This window comes from Macrosteles quadrilineatus, unplaced genomic scaffold (genome assembly GCF_028750875.1).
Source record: "Macrosteles quadrilineatus isolate MER2022 unplaced genomic scaffold, UCM_ALF_1.0 Scaffold_7__1_contigs__length_78375512, whole genome shotgun sequence".
NCBI lineage: Eukaryota > Metazoa > Arthropoda > Insecta > Hemiptera > Cicadellidae > Macrosteles > Macrosteles quadrilineatus.
In genome coordinates, this window is record NW_026542600.1 from 59837035 (window position 1) to 59857660 (window position 20626).

General features: G+C 30.6%; 1 protein-coding gene across 1 annotated transcript in view; it reads left to right on the plus strand.

Annotated features, from left to right (window-relative positions):
- The window catches only part of LOC128998500 (unconventional myosin-Ib-like), a 90681-nt gene that overhangs the window by 10428 nt on the left and 59627 nt on the right, over positions 1 to 20626 (plus strand). Inside the window, exon 2 of the mRNA XM_054424660.1 lies at positions 16237 to 16365. Coding sequence (XP_054280635.1) covers positions 16246 to 16365 — 120 coding nt within the window. The 5' untranslated portion in view covers positions 16237 to 16245. The remainder of the gene's footprint in view (positions 1 to 16236; positions 16366 to 20626) is intronic.

A 20626-nucleotide genomic window follows, 5' to 3' on the forward strand; every position in this document is an offset into this window, starting at 1 on the left:
TCAAACTAATAACCTTAGAAAATTTTTTGTAGCCCCTGGTCTATTTTTATGACTAAATAAGCTTCTTTCATTCTGCCATCGATGTGTAATGGAATTCTGCATGTAGTCAGAATTTGTATAGACAAAATGGTGCTGTCTTTCTTTTCGGGTGGTAGGCTTCCACTGTTAAAGTAGATTGTCAAATTGTCTTAGGTAGATTACTATGATATTGAGTTAGCTGTACTGTAGTTGAATGGAAGATTATACCAGAGAGGGATTGCTATAATGCATTCAAAATGTTGTCCACTATCTTGGTCAATTCAACAACACAAAGGCCCAAAAAAAAAAAAAAAAAGAACAAAAACGTAGGGAAATAATGAACAAAAACGTGATCTTAAGTGTTGAATATCAATCATAGCATCTGTTCTGTGTTTTTCACACCAGTAGAGAATTATGGGTCTGATTTTTTAATAGAACTCTGGAAATATGTTTATATAAACATTTCATCATATAGGTTTGTTATAACTTTAGGATCAGTAATGACAGGCATTATGTGTAAAAAAATCATGAATTTTGTATTTAATGTACATCCCTAATTCTACACTAAAAAAATTAAATAGTATGAGTATTAAATTGTTCTGTTGCCTCAGTGTCTATAAAAAAAAGGTATTCACCTCCAATACTGGAATAATTGATTGATGAATTGCTAGGCAGAAACCAGTAGTTTATTGAAATTAATCTGTGTGAACATTTATTTTCTGGGGATGTTGTTTGAATAAAAGTGGGAAATAAATAACAAAGTTTTACCTTACTCAAAGAGAGAAGGGGGAGAATTTTATGATTCATTGGGAGGGGAGTAAATCGGAAGAAACTGAATACAGTACTTTTGTGTTGAAGCAAAGAAAAGTGTTATGAATACAAATTTAATATTAAACAATGTAAAAACCTTGCCCGTAATGAAGCTGATGTTATTCACTTTTGTGTTTAAAGAAAGAAAAGTGTAAAGAATACAAATATTGAACAATGTAGGAATGAAGCTGCTGTTAAGTATCGGGTTATGGTGCATGAAATGAAACAAATCATTTATAAAAAGGATGGTTTAAGCTGTTATGGGTGCTGTTTGGTTCATTTATTTCCTCTTACTCTTACATTGCCAAAGAACATACTAAAGCCTGCCAAAATGTTTGACCAAGTTTTCAACTGGTAGAACAAGAATGTTGCCATGATACTTTACTGCATAACTTATTGTTAATCACTTGGTTTTTTATTTATAACTTTTCAATACATACGGTTTTCTTAATGAAACAATGCATGATCCTAATGAACAATTGTTTTAAATAAAACAATAACATAAATAATAAAATTGTAATAGTTATAATAATAATGACAACAAAAATATTAATTTAAAAATACTATCAAAAAGAAAACGTTAACTTTCCAAAAATACTTCCAAAGAATAAAAAGCCTTCTCCAATAGCCGCAACGTTTTAAAAGAAGTTTAGACTTTGGTTCAAGATCCAATTTGTTTTATGTTTTGGGGGTGTTAATTTTAAATGTTAGGTCCCATGTATTGTGGTGACAAATTAAACAAGTTTAGCAGTTTCAAACAAGCTTCCTTCAAAGTAGTTTTGTAAGTTTCAGACTATTTTTAAATTGTGTATCATAATTAATTGTGGTCAGGTTGGTTTTCCTTAATCATGAAGGCAATTTGATAAACATAAAGCTGTAGAAGAATTTTGAATTGCATGAATAATGGTTTACAGTTAGTTAGTCCTTCTAGGAACTTCAGGTATAAACCTAATAGCTCTATTTGGAGGGACAAAGTTTTTCAGCACATAGATTATGTACAATTTTTTGATGATTGAGGAAAATTTATAACATTGAATAATTGAAGTTCAAACCATATTAAACTCAAAAAATAATGTAATATGAAAATCAATATTGCCACTCTAGGCTTTGATAAGCATTATGATGCGGAATTCAAGCAATTTTGAATGAACATACATAATAAAAAAGAGTAACTAGTAAAATTTAATTTCTTACCAAACACATAAACAAAAGAATAGGTAAAGCAAAAGCTAAAAACTCAAAGTAAAATGTATTTTTATTTTTTATGTTCTTTGTATTCCCATTTTATATTTTTGTATAACGATTCAGTGTAAAAATCACCACAACATGGCTTAATAATTTGCCTGCCTGAATAAAAAACATTAAAATAATTTCCTAATTAATCATTTTAGTGAAAATCATACTTGGAAGAAAAATATGAATGCTGTCTCTTTACTTTAGTCTTTGTTCGATCAATCTGATGTCAGACAAACTTATTTACTTCATACTTATTTTGATATCGGAACATAGTTGTAAAGAAAAGAACAGGAGCGTCAAAAAAGATTTGTCAATAATGTTTGTCAGCAGTTGGCCTTTTCTTTCTTTTGGGCTAAACTGTATCGTGTTTGCTGCCACAATGGTTTTGACACTATGCCAAACTAAGGGTCTTTTACTGTAGCTACTTGCCTGATAGCAAACTCCCCTTTTTTTATCGGAGATTCACTTACTTATCAAACAAATTCCATACGATTTTGACAAATAGTTTATATATTTAGTAAATTTATGATTTGTTTGATCTCTACTTTATAAATGGCCAAGACACTTTCTTACTAACACTAACAAACAATGCATTTATTTATTTATAAGCTACATTGTGGATAAGCAATTTTTTTTTTTCAAAATACTAAGTATGAAAGGATGGCGAAGATGCTTTAAATGTATACAGTGTGATTGAAAAGTCCCGGAACGGTTAAATATTTTAAAAAATAATGCAGATAGAGCTGAAATACTTAGTACAAAGTTACAGGGCATAAAACTATATTTTAACACATATTCAGTGATCCAATAATTCTTCAGGGGGACGGCCCACAAGGAGTCGGAAGAAAATCTTAAATGGAAGCATAGGTCAATATGCGCATCAAATTAAAGGTCTTTTTTAGTAGAATACAATGCCGCAAACCGCACTTCAAAAGGTTGATCCTGCACAAAATGGCAGATGTTCAAAGATTTCTTGAATCCGCCATTTTTAATCTTTGAACGACTGCCATTTTTTACTCAGGCATTATTTTGAGCTTGAATTTACGGCATCGTAATCTAAAAGTGAAGACCTTTAATTTGATGTGCATATCGACCTATTCTTACGTTAACAATTTTCTTCCGATTCCTAGGGCTTTGCCCCCCGAGGAGAAAGCGTATAAAGCAATGTAAATTAAATGAATCTTTGAACAACTGTCATTTTGCGCAGGATCAACCTTTTGAAGTGTGGTTTGTGGTATTGTATTCTACAAAAAAAGACCTTTAATTTGATGTGCATATTGACCTATGCTTCCATTTAAGATTTTCTTCTGACTCCTTGTGGGACGTCCCCCTGAAGATTTATTGAGTCACTGAATATGTGTTAAAATAGAGTTTTATGCCCTGTAACTTTGTACCAAGTATTTTAGCTCTATCTGCATTATTTTTTAAAAATATTAAACCGTTCCGGGACTTTTCAATCACACTGTATGAGAGATTGGTGAAGAAACTTTGAATGTATATGATGGGATGGTGGGATAGGTTCAATGTATATGGTAGGGTGTTGAAGGTGCTTTTAATGTATATGATCAGTTGGCGAAGGGGCTTTGAGTTGTTGAACTCATGACCAAACTCACTACAGTAGCTTTGGTAGAAGGCTTATATTTTGAATCAGAACTGATGAGTTTTATAGCTAAGAGAACCTACATAAGTCATAGGGCTTCGTTTCTTAAATGAGAATACTGCTGAAATAGAAAAAAATCCTCTGTATCGAAACCAAATCAAACAGAGTAATCGCAACAAAATGTCATAAAGTTCTCTCAAGTTCTCATTAGCTCTTAATTACTCTCAAGCTTAGCCATTAGTAAATAAACTCTACTCACAAAACTAAATGTAAATACAGTTTTGAATGACAACGCGTACAAACGCTTAGATGTTATTACAAATCAAGCTATTATTAAGGAAACAAACTCATTCCTACTCAATCATGAAATATTATATGGATGAAGCCATAAAAAATTTAAGTAAAATATTGCGGTTTTAAAGTGAAATTATTTTGAATGGGATGATTTTATAATTTTTATTAAAATGTAAATAACAAAAATAAATATTTCAGCAGTTTTGATGCAGCAAAGAATTTGTTTACCCTTACAGTCCTCTGATAGTGCAGAAATGTATCTTCTTTTAACTCATACTACACAAATCTTGTGACCTTTTCAGTCTCTATTGGAGTGTGGCCAACTTCTTCACTTTTGATTTCTTTTTAAGTTCAGAAACTGTTATTTTGCAGTCTTGTAGAATTATTTGCTTACATGAGCATAAATTCATACCATTATTTAAAACTCATCAGTTTTTGTATTGATAGATAATTTTATAAAAAAAAAAAACAAAAAAAAAAAACTGTGAGTCTAAAATTAAAGAAACTTTGGTATAATATGTTCTTTTATATAGTATTAAATACAAGTACTTAACATGTTTTATTGGTCTTGATCAATGAATGATCGATGAATTGAGTCTTGTCATATTCAATATATGTTTAAAAATCTGTTAGGTATATTAATAACCCTGTGTCATATTTTACTACCTCTGTAACCAATCAATGATGGGCGATGAAATATAATACAATTTCATTCATAAGCCGAATAAAAAATAAAAATATAATAAAACTACTTTTGAATTGATTCATCTATATTACAGACTTTTATAATATAAACCTCTTTATTCAGAGGGATCTGATTTCTTCAAAACGAATTCCTCTTACTGTATTTACTAATTTCCTCTATTTACAAGCTGTTTTGTTCAGGTGTCAGAGAGATTGAAATTGAGGTTTCTTTGATATTCTTTTGAAAAGAATTAAGCATTTACCAAGCTCAGGTTTTAATAACAAAAAAATTCTGCATTTTATATTTTATAATGTTCACTATTTAGGGCTGCTAAAGTAATGTTAATTTATGAGAAATTATTTGCTTATTTCTTTGATATTGATTTATATCAAACGAATAATGGTGCAATGTGAAATTTGACTTAACTTTTATAGGCCTAATTTAAATTTATTTACTTATTTTACTTTTAATTTTTTAGTTTTTCATGGCATTAAGACATTTTATATTCAAAGCATTTACAAGCATATTTTCTTTAAATACAAAATCTTTTTACATCCTAAACATAATTCACATTCAACATCTATTTCCATTTTCACATTTAAAATTTAAAATTTTCCCTTACTATTACACATTTTTAATCGTATTATATTAAAAATATTTTTTTACCGGTTGGGTTTTAGTAAGTAGTTTAGAAAATATATTGAACAATTTCCCAAATACAAATCTGTCAAAGGATGTTTGTTGCTGTCTCACTACTGTGATAGAATTTCATTGGAATGTCAGACTTAGCAGTCTGTACATCTGTGTTCCAAGATCTTGGCAAATGTCCATGGTCAAAGAGTGGAGTTTTGAGGTGGAACATGTCAAGTTTCAACTAGAGATGTTGTGTACAGAAACAAAACTAGCCAGCAACTAACTCCAATATAATTCTTAAATTTATTTTCCTTTAAAGATTTTTCCATTTAATGTAATTTAGCAGCATTAAATCACCATAATTTTGTTATTTTATGAAAATATGTTAATTTAAAATTTTAGGATGTCTGGAGTGATTTAGTATATTCCTTGGCAAGTGGTGAGAGGACATGTAATCAGTAGAGTTGTAATTAGTTGCTTTAAAGAAGGTTGATTATATTACATAGTAATTAATAAAGCGCCTCTTTGAGTCTCCTCTATATTACGATAAAACATCTTACAAACACTTGATTATTTTTAAATCAATTAATGTTTTCTATAGCATAGAAGTTTTTAGTTCTGAAATTGTATATTCATTAATATGTGTTAAGGACTATGCAATTTAATTTAGTATACATTTTTCCATAGTTACTGTTCCTAGGTTATAAAAAACAATCCCTGGTACAATTATTATTCCCAAATGAAAATGAATCTTTATTTTTGTCAATTTTATCACAAATTTAAAATGATGTTTAATTAAATAATTTTATAACTTGAATTAATTTAATACCATTAAATTAAATAATTAAAAAGTTAACTATAAAAAAATTTACAATATTAAATTTAGAATATAAGAAAATAATACAGAGCACAAGAACTAGTCTTGAAGCTGAATTTAATAATGCCCCAATAATTTGACTGAAATATTAATTTGTGTTAAAAATCTTGTTTTAAAATATCCTACTTTCACCTTGAAGGCCAAATAATGAAAACTTAATATCGTTTGGTTTTTTTTTTTGTCAATGGATAATATTTTTGTCGTCTTGGATATTACTAATAAAGAAATTTATGTATCTGATGTATACTGAACCGTATGATTTTTGCAAGTAAGTACGTTAATGTTTGAGTTTGTAAGGCACTCTTCAACCACAATCTGTCTTAATTAAGAAACCTGACAGACAAAGATATCTCCTTCTCTCTTAGCCTGAGATTTATTCAGTTACTTTTAATTACATTCCTCAATACCGTTTTAATTGATTCTCCTCTTTACTGAGGTCTTAATATTTCTTTAAGGTTATAACATTTGACAAGGAAAGTAAATTGGTTGTGAATTGTATATTATAGCTTTAAAACTCTAGGGTATAAAGTCAACAATATGATTTTACGTTTTCGCGAATTTCCCATTTAGAAAAATAAGCTATTGCCGTAGGTCTCATAGTAAGACCTAGAGATGGGACCGATTTACTTTTTCGTTTTGAGGTTCACAGAGGCCATAAACTCCATCTGTTCAAATTCATATAAATGTGTGTCTGTTAGCACGAATACTAGAGAAAAAGTATCAGATTTTGATCAAATTTAGTTCTAAAATGTAAACCCTAGCGTGTAACCTTAGCACAAGTTCGCGAACCAGCATGATCGGGTAAAAATTGGGTTTTCTCATTTTTAACCTCAAAACATAACATGTCAAAATTTTCCTCTAAAACATTTTGAAGAGCTTAAAAGAAATAATTTAGTATATTAAATTGTCAAATAATTGTAAATTTAAAATACCCATGTTATTCTCGTGGAGAATAAGTAAACTGTTGTACCTAGTTTGCTTTTTTTATGAATATATTTTGATCAAACTTGAAAAATCTCTTTGTGTTTATTTGTATTTATTTAAATTATATACATATACTCATGTATATATAAAATATATATTTTGTTGATAATACTTTCTTCTAACACTAATCATCACGAGTTATCAAATTCAAACACCCACTGTACATAAAGTTACTTGCCATGCCATTATCTTGCTATTTAAAAGCGTAATTCATAAAGTTTTACAATTCAATAAGCACTTATTTCATTTTATTGTTTTCTTAAGTAATCTAAGTTGGTAATATAATTAGAACAAAACTTGGATTACTTGAATGAAAATTGTACTTAGGAAAGCTGAACTAAAATGATCCCTGAAACTTAATTTGGCTTTTGTTTCAATTATCTCCTTTCATATAAAATTCAAAAATGCATTCAAATATTGCTACTGTATTTTATTTTAAGAAAGTTTCAACAATGAAGTAGTCACTATAATCGTTATGATTTTAAGATTTATGTTCGGGACTACTGTATTTTTTGTAGTCCCCAAAGACCGATATCCAAAGGCATCATTTCAAACCTTTCCAATTTTTATGAAATTTTGAGAAAAAACAAATTTTTTTTAAAAAATGTATAAATTACAATTAACAAACTGTGTCCAAAATGTCTTTTTGTGCTTGGTTTTATTGATTATAAACATCAATTACATATCACAAGTAAAATTTGGTTTAATTTATTAATCTAAAATCGAAAATACTTTTCATAATAATGATAAACATGTATATATTTTTTGCATATGGTGAAATAACGACAACTGTTTTCAAAATAGTAATTTGTTACCCATCTTAAGACATTTTTGCCTTAATGTATAAACAAAAATACAATTTGGAGTGTTGCTATTGGAGTCAACCAAGTACCTCCTTCTGATATTATTTTAAAATATGATAAAATTGACTATTATTAGGAAACACAATCAATTTCAGAAAGTGTTGTGTCTGTACTGAATTGAAAGGTTGTAGATCCACAGGGTCAAATCCCTTGTGTGATATTATTAACTTGAAATCATTTGTTAAACCAAGAAAGCGATGTTGTGGTGTCCCAATGCTACTACTTAAAAATTTATCTATACATTTTATTTTTGAATGGGCAAATAACCTCTTTTTAAAACAGAACAAAATTTTGTATCTCCTTTGAACCAAAACAAAGTTACACAATGTGAAGTAATAACTCTAAGTAATAACACATTTTGCTGTTATACTATTTACCATAAGGTATACCTAAGTTGGCATTGAAGAAGCGTAAAGTTAAGGACCAGTGTAGTTAGTAGAATGTTTAGAGCAAGCACATAAGTAACGATTTGGCTCTGCCAACAGCATCCAACGTTACATTTATCACAGTAAAATTACTCAAATGCTGGTGTCACTTGGAAATTCAGAATTCATTGTACCTAAAATAGATTTTACTTTGTGTGTGTTGGCTTACAGTGTATTTGTTTAAATATTGATTGTAAACTTTATCACCATAAATCTGTTTTTAACCCTTAAACTAACTGCCTAACGTTATAATAATTGAATACAACAACTTGATTCAATTCACATATCGGGTAAAGCATAAATGAGATGTACAACTATATTAAGTTAAAAAATATTTACATTTGTAATGCTGTCAAAACCTGGCCACCCCTACACTGTGAGGATGGTATATTAGGTCTATGTTTTTTTTTTTTTTTTTTTTTTTCGCAGGATAACTTCCACGGAAACCAAACTCCTTACTGATATTAGTTGACTGTTTAAGGATTTTTCTTCAACTTCAATTTGCTGATTAAAGGCTTAAAACATAGTTCCTTAATATTCAATTGATCTTTGTGATTTTCTCGAATTAAAACAGCAATGAGGCATAATTTAAGATTACATTTAGAAAAATATCTAATAGATGAATTTGAAACAGTTGAATGAAATGAAGTTTATGTATAATTATTATTTTTCAAATTTTTTATGTTATGATATTATTTATATTATGTACAACCTATATAACATAACCTCATAATATTTTCTTGCATTAACCAATATATAAAGAGTGTAAATTTGATTGCATGTTCAGGGGTAATGCGGTACACTAATGTTTGCATTATAAATCAAAGAGGAAATCTAGTTGTTGAAGTTTGAATTTTCCACGACCAAAAATAAATGCATTAGATTGTGACCCAGTTGTGTCAAAGAGAATTAATGGATGCAAGGCAGAATTGTTTCCTCCGACAGTTCGACCACCCTTATTGTGTACAGACAGTCGTAAGATTTGTTCCCTTAAGAATCTAATGGTTGTACTCGTAATTAAAACTGTGCTACTTCTACTCTTGACTGTCTTTCTTTTTACATTAAATTTTAATTTATTGTTTGGATACAATAACATTTTTATATATAATTTGTTTACTATTCAAGTCAGTATGCACAATAAATTGCCACCATAACTTCATTTTATACTTTGTTCTAAGAAATATATTCCCATTTAGTATTTGACCTGCAACCTCAATAAACCAAACCTAAAATTATTTCGGAGATACTGGAACTGTTTGATTTTCAGGTTCGATCTAGGACGGGGTAAATGTATCTTTTTTTAGTTAAACATGTTTATAGAGGAAGCAATATTTAGCAGTATACATAGAGTAAGCTATTTTATTAATATGAACTGTATGATTATGAGGGATTCTATTGACTGGAGTAAATAGATATTGTTTAATGTAAATTGTGATACTAGTCGTCATCTTCAGTGACTTTAACCCTTAGATTCCTAAAGGCCAATATATCGACCATTAAGAATAAATAACACAACCAAACCTCCAATAACATTTATGAGTATGACCATTGAGTATACCTGTATAAGAGGGGATAGATAATTCTATCTCTTGAGTCACGGTAGTCGGTCAGTAGTGCAGTGCACCTTTGAGCAACTTAAAATAATTTAGTATTAAAAATGCATTATATAACAACGAAACTACGACCAAACAAACAAATTTCATCGACAAAAACGTCATTTTACAACCATCACCAAACGCAGTATTAAAAACAACTAAACTGCATTACTGACATGCCCGAGGTAGTGTAGATCGGGCCACTGACGCTACTTCAACAGTGCTGTTCAGATAACGCTAGCCCCCATTGAGTGTCTACTCTGATACATGTATACTCTATGGTATGACTCAAGAAAAACAGGAAAAGCTACATCTAACTTTTGCTGCAACCTGGGAAGCAAAAGTAGAACTACTCAGTGGCGGATCTAAAACAGTCACAAGGGGGGGGGCAAACCGGAGGGTCTGGGGGATTCGGGGGTACCCCCCCTAAAAATTAGTGTAAACTAAGTCTCCAAAATGGCAGTTTTATACAATTTCTTTGTCCAAAGTTAGTGTGACAAATTATTTTACGCAATATGTATGCACTACTGTATTACATGCAGAAAAAAAATATATATACATATGCCCGAGGGGGGGGGGGGGCGGTCGCCCCATTCGCTACCCCTCTGGATCCGCGACTGGAACTACTACACTTGGGCTTTTGGGTGATCAATGTCGCTAATCTGGTAGACTTTAAGGTTTGGTCAAGGGTCGAGCAGTTCAAGGCGTTGTTTACGCAGAAAGTTTTGAATCCCATCTGAGTTAACATAGATGGCTCAGGTAGATTGACAGGATTGGCAATTTTTTTATGTGATGCGTCTCCAATCAGGAATTTTCCAAATTTTTTACTCGTTGTGTTTGTAAGATTAGGGCAACATATGATAAAAATATACATAGTTAAATTTATTAGTTATCCCTAGGGCTCAAAGGGTATTAAATGTTAAATTGAGTTTACCTAAGCAAAGCTACTATAATTAGATAAAATAAATAGAAGTATTTGTAATATTGGACATTTTCCGTTAATTCACTACCACTATATAATTTGTCAAAAACAACACACAATGTACAAAGTTATGGTTATGTTTTGGTTCCAACCTAACCTAAGCTAACCAAACCCAACCTTAAATTACAGGATTTGTAGATAGTTAAATTTCAACCTGCAGAAACATAGAGGTAGTGAATTAACGGATAATATCCTAAATATTCTATGAAAATTGTAAGGCTGAATAAAAACAGAGGAAAAGTTAGAAAGGCTAGTGACAACTATATCCTGACATATGACATTGCTGGATACTATGATACTGTCTGACAGACAATCAGTTTAGGCTTCTCTCCAGTGTAGTGATCAGTCTGCTGACAGATTACAGCCACAACGTCTCCTTAATAATATTGCGGCTCCACTGCTTTCACACCACACGCTACGTTTAACGTTGTACCACACACTGACTACTATAATCAATGTAAGCTTAAACTGACTCCCTACATTGATTTTTATTAAAATATAAATAACAAAAATAAATATTTCAGCAGTTTTCATCCAGCAAAGTATTTGTTTACCTATACAGTCCTCTGAAAGTGCAGAAATGTATTTCTGGAGGGTTTTCCGTAGAATTAGTTATTTACTCACCGAAAATACTTCCCGTGTAGCCAATAGCTAAAATTATAATATAATGTGATCTAAAATGTCCCAAATGAGAATATATGGTCAGCTTAATCATCAGATATTTTTTCCTAGAATTATTACAGTAAATGTGCAAAACAATTATTTGCATTAACCACAATTTTTTCATTATACAAAACAACATATCACTTTCTCTCAGGACCCTCAAATGCCTATTTTCCCTGTTTAATTTAACAAGACATTCACTTCTGTTATGTACCTTGTCGGACAAACATTTATTATAGATCTTCTGTAAAGCACAGAAACACTTTTCAACTAATCTAAATGCAACCATGTTTGTCATCAATGGTATTATAAGAAACAAATAGCATGTAACCAGTCGGGTGCACGGCGTTCATTTAGAACCCTTTGGTATGTTGGTACTGCAAGTATCCCTTCGGGCCATTTAATAAAGGACTCGAATACTCAATCAGACTCATGTTGTCGCAAACACGTGAAATTCACTTCTGACAGATAATCAGTCGTAGTTGCTCATGTGTAATCTGGTAGATGATCACCATAGGACTTAGCAACACTGACGTTTATGATCTTTGCAATCCCAGCCCAAAGGGCTGCTGTCTTCATCTTGATACATGAAAACTGATAACACTTCTGACTTCTAACAAATGTTCATCTTTCAGAAAATTGTACGATGATAGAGTACAGTTTACTTTAATTCACCACATCCCATAATTTGTGGGAATGCTTTTACATGGTTGTTTACTACAGTATATTGTAGCCCAAATGAGAATCTTACACTGGACTTGATTTAATGTTTGGCTTTGCAGCCAAAATTATCTGTATGGTAGGCCTATGTTCATTTTCGAAAGCACACCCACATTTTTATTTATATATATATATATATTAGCGAATTTCCCTATAGGGAAGTAGCTATTACCGTAGGTCTCATGGTAAGACTTAGGCCCGGGACCGATTTACATTTTCATTTTGATGTCCCCAGAGGCCAAAAACACCACTCGTTCAAATTTTTATATATGTATATATATATATATATATATATATATATATATATATATATATGTGTCCGTGAACACAATAACTTGAGTAATTTTTATCCGATTTTGATGAAATTTGGTTTGAAGGTGTAAGGCGGGATAAACTTGAATGAGTTCGCGATTCAGAATGATCGGACCATGGGAACAGGGTTTTATGGGGGGTTTTATGGGGTTAAAATTGGTTTTTCTCACTCTTGACCCTCAAAACACAAAATTTCCCAATTTTTCTCTAAACCTTCTTAAAGAGTTTAAAAAAACAAACAATTCAGTATATCAAAGTGTTTTTGTACGGTTATTGGTTACGGAGAAAACTAAAAAAATGGTAAATTCAAAATTCCCATGTTATTCTTATGGAGAATATTGTAAAATGTTGTAGTTTGCTTGTTTATGGATATCTTTTGATCAAACTTGGCAAATATATTCATTTTATACTAAGCAATAATTATTTTACTTAAAACACACACTTTATTAGTTTCCTTGTAGCAGCAAACCTAGGTACTCGTTAAACCTAATGTTATTTAAATAGATCAATTGAAAATCAATTCAGCCAAATGGAAATTTGCTTAGGCGTCAGGTTTGCTGCGGCGGGGGTATTTTACATATATATTGAGAATATGATCCTCAACCCAGCATAATATGATATAGCTTATTAGGTACTGAAATTTAACTTGGAATTCTTCTGATACACACAATAGTTTTTTTGTCGTGACACAATTTTAAATTTTTATATAAACATAACCAGATAATTTATAAACCTACAGTAGTTTATAGTAGCATTACACAAATTGTTAATACCCAAGCTTTAATTTATTAAACCTGAATTTAAGCTGCATATACATATTACAGTACTACAATGTGACATTTTCCCCTTAAACACCCCTTTCTTTAATGCCTGTTAAATATGAAAAAATGTTTATAGTCTCTTAAATCAACCTTTTATGTCGAATTTATCAACTAAAACATTTATTCATTTTAAGTTGAGTTTATTAAGGAAAGTGTGAAGACGTAATTTTATACAAAGTCTCTTTAGAAATTCCACTCAGATTCAGGAATTTCAACAATAATGTTGGTTGTTAAGATGGAAGCAAAAGGCGCGGAGATGTCTGGTGAAAAACTTGTCGCCAAGTTCATGACGATGTCAACGAAAGCCTCATTAAGAAGTTGTGGTGGGAAATCAACTTAACTCTTTAGTAATGATTCAATCAAAGCACCAGTGATTTTTGTATGTAATCAACAATTAGCCAGGTCTAAGTTAAATGCTTTGTTATATAAATTAATTTGATTTAACTTTAGATTATGGTTTAAACTTCTAATGAATGTGTTAACTTTGAAATAGATGCATTTAGAGGATTTATATATTTGATTTTGAATGTACTGAGTTTAGTTTTTGGGCATGATTAACCTACAGTTTTAAGAACTGATGAACAATTAATGTGGGTAATTTTTAAGTTTGAATATCATAGTGTGCGAAGGTGTAATTTATTTTTTTGACATAAAAAAGATTGTATATTCATATGAGTTTCAAAAACAGTAGTAACTTTTTGAACCTTGTTTGGGGAAAATCTGCCAAGAATTGGTATTTTAATATTGTGCTTTTAATTGGGTTTGATTCAATAACCATGTGTTAACAATTCTTAGTTACAAACTTTCATTAGAGCAATTAACTATTTAATATAATCTAGGTAATAAGAACTGGAAGTACATAAAAATACCTTTTCATTCAATTTTGTCTCATGTCCTGACTAAGTCTAAATCTTTATACTTTCTATATTGTAATATTCCATTTACTATATTTCTTATGTTATTTTGGTTTATGAGGAAATATAACAACCATAAATAACATTTGTGTATAAATCTCAGTCTTTTTACTCAGGTGATAAATTCATTAAGATATCAAATTAAGCTTTTACATAATTTTTATTGCGCTTGACTCAATTTCTTTTCAGATAATGTGTTAAAATTTAAATCAATATACTATTAGCTCCATCTTGTAACCATTCCTCAGATGACTAAATAAATGTCATAAGCAATAATAATTTTTGTGTTAAAAAAACCATATTTAGTCATCTAATGAATGGATAAAGGTGGAGCTTATATTATGTTGATTTAAAATTGTAACAAATTTTTTGAAAATGAATAAAGTTCAGCTGGCTTACCCGAGAAAATCAGAGTACAGAAGCTAATAGATGCACAACCTCATTGGTCCCTTACCCGTGTTGTTACAAGTAAAACTAAGCTGTTATGAAAGTAAACAATGCTGTTATGAGAAACTTTTCAATTTTAAGAACTGAACTGAAACGGCTTCTTTAAAAAATGGTTGTAGGTAAAATATATAACAGTGGTTCAACATCCTCAATGCAGTTTGATTTTTAGACATTGTTTTGACTATACAATAATTATACTTTAAACTGTCTGTATTATTTTTAAAGCTATATGTACTGATTGTATATTTCTCAATTTACATGAGTTCCATATTTTCCATAACATGGGAACGATTAATGCTACATTCAGCAAATAAATAATCTTCTTTTGTCAAACACAAACCTAGGTATGCTACACAGCATAAACTTACCAAGCTTCCACTAATCCTCCTGGCTGTTAAGCCTTATACAAATGCTCTTCCCTCAACTGGTAATCTCTCAGACTGGATCTTAAACTTGTCTTGCCATGTTTGAATGGGGTTTATAAATATTGTGGATCATGGATTGTATTATTTTACTCACACCTGAGAAAGTATATCACTATGGATATATAGCTTATTACTAATTCAGTAGCAAGAACAATATTAAACTCCAAGTTATATTTGAAATGTGTCCAAAATTGAAAAAATTAAAAACTCCGCCTTTTACATTTACTTCCTAAAGTTTTAACGACTACCGTTGAATTAGAGGAAATGGAATGATTTAGTATAAATCTTGTTTATACACATATTTTGATTTGTTTTAGTTTTTATATCATCTGTAGACCAGTTTCTTACTAAGAAAAATATTCTAGTATCATTAATATTTTATCTCAAGTATAGGCTTCAATCAGTGATAGAAACTAAATCTACAAGTCATGACTCATCATCTGCTGGATTCGCTATCAGTAAATCATTATTTTTGTTCATAATTGTATCTAATTGTTTTCCTGTACTGTTTCTCTAAAAAGTGCCAAATCAATGTAGACTCTTCACTTAGCAGTGATAAATAGGAATTTTCACTAGCTTGGTGTTCTGCTTGAAAATAAACTTAACTTATAAAAATAAATAAAGTTTCGACACTAGTGATATACTGTCGTGAAAAAAAAAACAAAAAACAGGATCATTTGACAGTGCTACAGGCAATTTTAACACTATCTTTTTTTAAACCTGATTCAGAGGCTACAAATATTTGAATTCATTAGTCCATAGCAATAATTTATTTTCACAATGTTTACGGACCGAACAAAGATGAGAAACAGGACTTGCAATGTGTGTTTCAGTTGGGTGTGATGGACTTGCAATGTATGTTTCAGTTGTATTTGATGGACTTGCAATGTGTGTTTAAGTTGGGTGTGATGGACTTGCAATGTGTGTTTCAGTTGGGTGTGATGGACTTGTTGAGTCTAGAGCAAGAGGTGGGTGCTTGGGACTCAGTACTGCTAGACCCCCTCACTGAGGACTCCTTCATAGCCAATCTGCACCAGAGGTTCAAGAGAGACCATATCTATGTGAGTACTGTAGCTACAATGGTCTACAATGGTAGCTGTTCTGGTAGCACCTACAGTAGAATATCTCATAGTCAATGTACGATGCTTTATATGCGCTTGTATTTTTTCACTACATTGGTATTTTCTTTATAAGAGATCGGTCCAAACCCTTGTCTTCTTACTATCAAACATCGACCTTTTCTTAGGCAGCGTCATTAATCAATAGCCCAATAAATGCTGGGAATCGAACCAGCGACTTTCAGTTTTAAAGTCGAGCACTATATAATCATCCGCACCCCAGAAAATTCCAGGAAGCTTCCCGAAATAAAAAATTATAATGCGTTTATGACTTATATAACAGCAGACAAAAAAAAATCACTTCAATTATCATGGTCCATCTGTTTCAAGTGTAGAATAGGCTTGTGGATATCATAAACTGTTCAAACTGGAATCGACAATTTAATTAGCAATTTAAAGTAATTTTCCTCGTAATAAAACTGATTATTTAATGTTAAACATGTTTTTATTGTGGTTCCTATTTGAGGGAAACAACATGAGAGCGGGTAAGGCCCCTGGGACCAGATAAGCTGGCTGTAAATTATTATAAAGCTATCCTCATTCACACCCACTGCAAGTAAACTCATCAGATCTTGTGGGTTTGTGCTAAAATAATAATGATATATAAATTGATAAATTTCAACAAAATCAAATTATTCTAATTGGATCCACATGATCTTAAACAGATACGTTCTAAGTAAAATTATGTAATTTAAATAGGTCCTTCAAAATTGTGGTTAACTTTCCCACACTGACTATATCTTTTATATAAAATATAGGTTTTGAAATACATAATGTTTATGATCAACTGTTAATAGGTTATAGTGAGGTCAGGATGGGACGTGTTGCTAGCTCCTCCATGATTGTTTGAGTGTTGATTTTTGTGCAAAGATGCATTTTATTTTATCCCAGTCTAGTTGTTGATATGTTAATATCAAACTAGTATCCAGGCTAACATTAATTTTTACGCAAAAATTGTGTTGTTGGATAAATTAGATTGTATCACTCACACATACTGTTGAATAATGGCATGTTATCATTCAACCATAGTGTTGGATAAATTTGATTGTACCTCTTATATTGTCGGATCAATCGGATCAATTTACTCACAGTTTTTATGATGGTGCTGAGCAAGATAAAAAGTTGCATTAACTGTTAACATTAGCTCAATGCAAATTTGATCTCATCACACCTCAAATTTGACTTCATTGAATGGCCTTGAGTCTGTTTGAACAGTCTAAGTAAGAAAAGTTTTAATATGTTCATAAGTTGGTAAATAGTTCCTAAATAGCTAAAAATTACCAGCTTACTAAAGCAGACATGTTATATGTTTTGAAAACACTGCTGTTCATTGATTACTGACACAATTCCTGTACTCCAAGTTTCAATCAGACCAACAAGTCATCAACAAAGTTAAAGTTGGGGAGAACCAGAAACCGTGGAACTTGTCTCCTCTGCTTGCTGTAATGTTTAATGAGATTTCCTCTCTCATTCCTTGTGCACATTTATGGATTGTTATGAATGCAAATCACCAATCAGTTCTTATTTAAATCAAAACTTTTAATTTTTATTTTAAATTAAAATAAACTATAAGTAGGCCTAATATAAAGATGTTCCTATATTTGAAAATCACTGTTCAATACAAACTGAGGTACAAATTTGTTGTGGAGGTCTTATGAGAAATTTTGATAAATAATTGTAAGAATAGTTTGATTATGTTTGTTAGGTCTATAGCTATAATTTCTCTTGCAATACTATGAATTTCTCTTAACAGTTTGTACCACAGCCTCCATATATAGCTCAGTAGCAACACATTTATTTGTTAAACTTAAGACCTTAATTAAAAAAATTAGGGAGAAAAATATATTTTGGTAATATTGTATAAACATAAAGCTAGTAGCTGAGTGCTGACCTAGTAATCAAAAGGTCGCCGGTTTGATCCTGATAAAAGTTAGTAGCTCTTTGATTATTTGAAACTGGACCCAGCTGTTCTTGATCATTAGGCTTTTAATAAATTGTCCTGGCTAATGAATCAGCTGGTGGTGTAAGTAACAATGCTACACAAGACATCTAACAATATAATATAAATACAAATAAATAAAAAATACAAATAATATAGACAATATACTAATACAACTATTTTCCAAATTGTGTGCAACATATCAATCAATCAACCAAAATATCCTTTATTCATGTAAGTACAAGGTACAGGAATAGAGTCATATCTTACAAAATAAAATGTTTTACATTGAACTAAAAATAAGACAGAATATTTATTTTATTTGTTCTACCAAAACTCTTCAAGAGAATAAGGGGCAATTTTAATCAAATACTGTTTCATATATTCATATATTCATGTATTCATATATACATATATTCATTTATGAACAGTACCTATAAAAGAAACTGGACAAGAATGTATAAAGTACATTATTAAAAATTTAAATGTGACCAAAATCTTAAATTGTGTTGATGACTAGTAAGATAAACTTTATTAGTAAATTGTTATTTGGGAACACAAATCTTGGATCTCATGAGACTCATACCTTGACACAAACTAAAGATCTCACTTGCTCTTAGTACACCTCGGAGCCCTCATGCCGATCTAATTATTATAACAAGGTAAAATCTAAGAGAACGTTGGGAAACCTGTGGATGTTAGTGAAATTTTTAATAAAGCAGGAAGAAGCATCGTTGTGGTGTGAGATGGAAATATTCAGCCCTGTATGAATTAGAGATGAAGCCCCCAACAAAGGGTATTTCCATTTATATGAGTCCAAAACATAATTGAACGGCTGAGCTTAACCGTGTGAACAGGTAGGATCTTTTTAAACACATCACCTCATCTGAAACACAATAATGGCCTACATCAAAAATTGTTTTTGCTGAATTATTTAACTCTTGTTTTAAAAACCTGCCCCAAAACACTGTACGATGTGAGAAAATGATTTTAGAACTGTATGCTACTCAATATGTAAAACACACTCTTAAATAAAAAAAAACCTGATATAACTTTTTGATTTTTAACTTTTTTAACTTCTGGAAAATCATTATTTTTCAAGCTCTAATGCTTAGAATGGAATAAATTTGCTTAAACCTTGTGACAACTATGATTATTGTATTTTGTGTTGCTTCAACAATGGATTGTATTGTAAAAAAAATGTTCCAACTCATATCATTTTATTTAATTATCATACAATCATGACGCCATCGTAATTTCTTGACGAAACTACAAATAAAGATTTTTATTTGATCAAACATTTTACAGACACCCCCAAAGAGCCAAATATTAAAAATGAGATGTATCTTTGGTATGTTAAAGACATTTAAACATTGATATAACCAGGATTTATTGATGAGGACTGGCAATGTTTCATGAACATTTATCACCAAAACAGTTTCTGGTAAAACTAAACTAAATATGTTTTAACTCAGGTATGAACATTTTCCTTTCATTTTTTAGGTTTTACATTATTTTAAATTGTAAAATAGTTTTTTTTATAATAACAGAATATGATTTTTAAATAGGATCAGACTTCCCTACTTTTAGTTTTACTTATTAACCATGTTGCAATTACAATTGCTTATAATTTTTAAACTTGAAGAGGTTTCGCTGGCTAACATTAATCAATGTGATGAAAGCATTTACGACGAGAAGACAAAGCAGCTGATCTAAGGATGGTGGCAGGATTACACACTCTTAGTGGCCTCTAGGGCTACTTACGGCTATTGTTCCGTAAGCCTTCTGATGCCCTATATCAGCTGCTTATGCTTGCCAGTTTCTACTTAAACACCTGCCCGCAATAGCAAACTGTCTGTTTAATTTCAAAGATATTAAAGGTTCGATAAAAATAAGATTTAATTATTGTGGTTTAGTTATTGTTTTTTAGTTATAATTGTATTGAATTCTTTCTAAAAATGCAGATTGTATTTGACACAATATGTCTATATACTGTAACCAGGTGAAGGAGTGCTGTTTTGTATTGTACTTTACCCTCCTGAAGAAGCTCCTTGCAGAGGCGAAATATCAAGTTTATTGTGTTAGTTTTCTATCCATATCAAATCAAATCAAATCAAATGATCCTTTATTCATTTAGTATACAATATACATAAATAGCGTCAATACAATAATCGTGATAAAACAAATATCTTAAAACTAATGTACAAGAGTCAGTGGAAAAAATCTTTTACCTTATAACAGCATTTACTACATAAAAACTTAAAC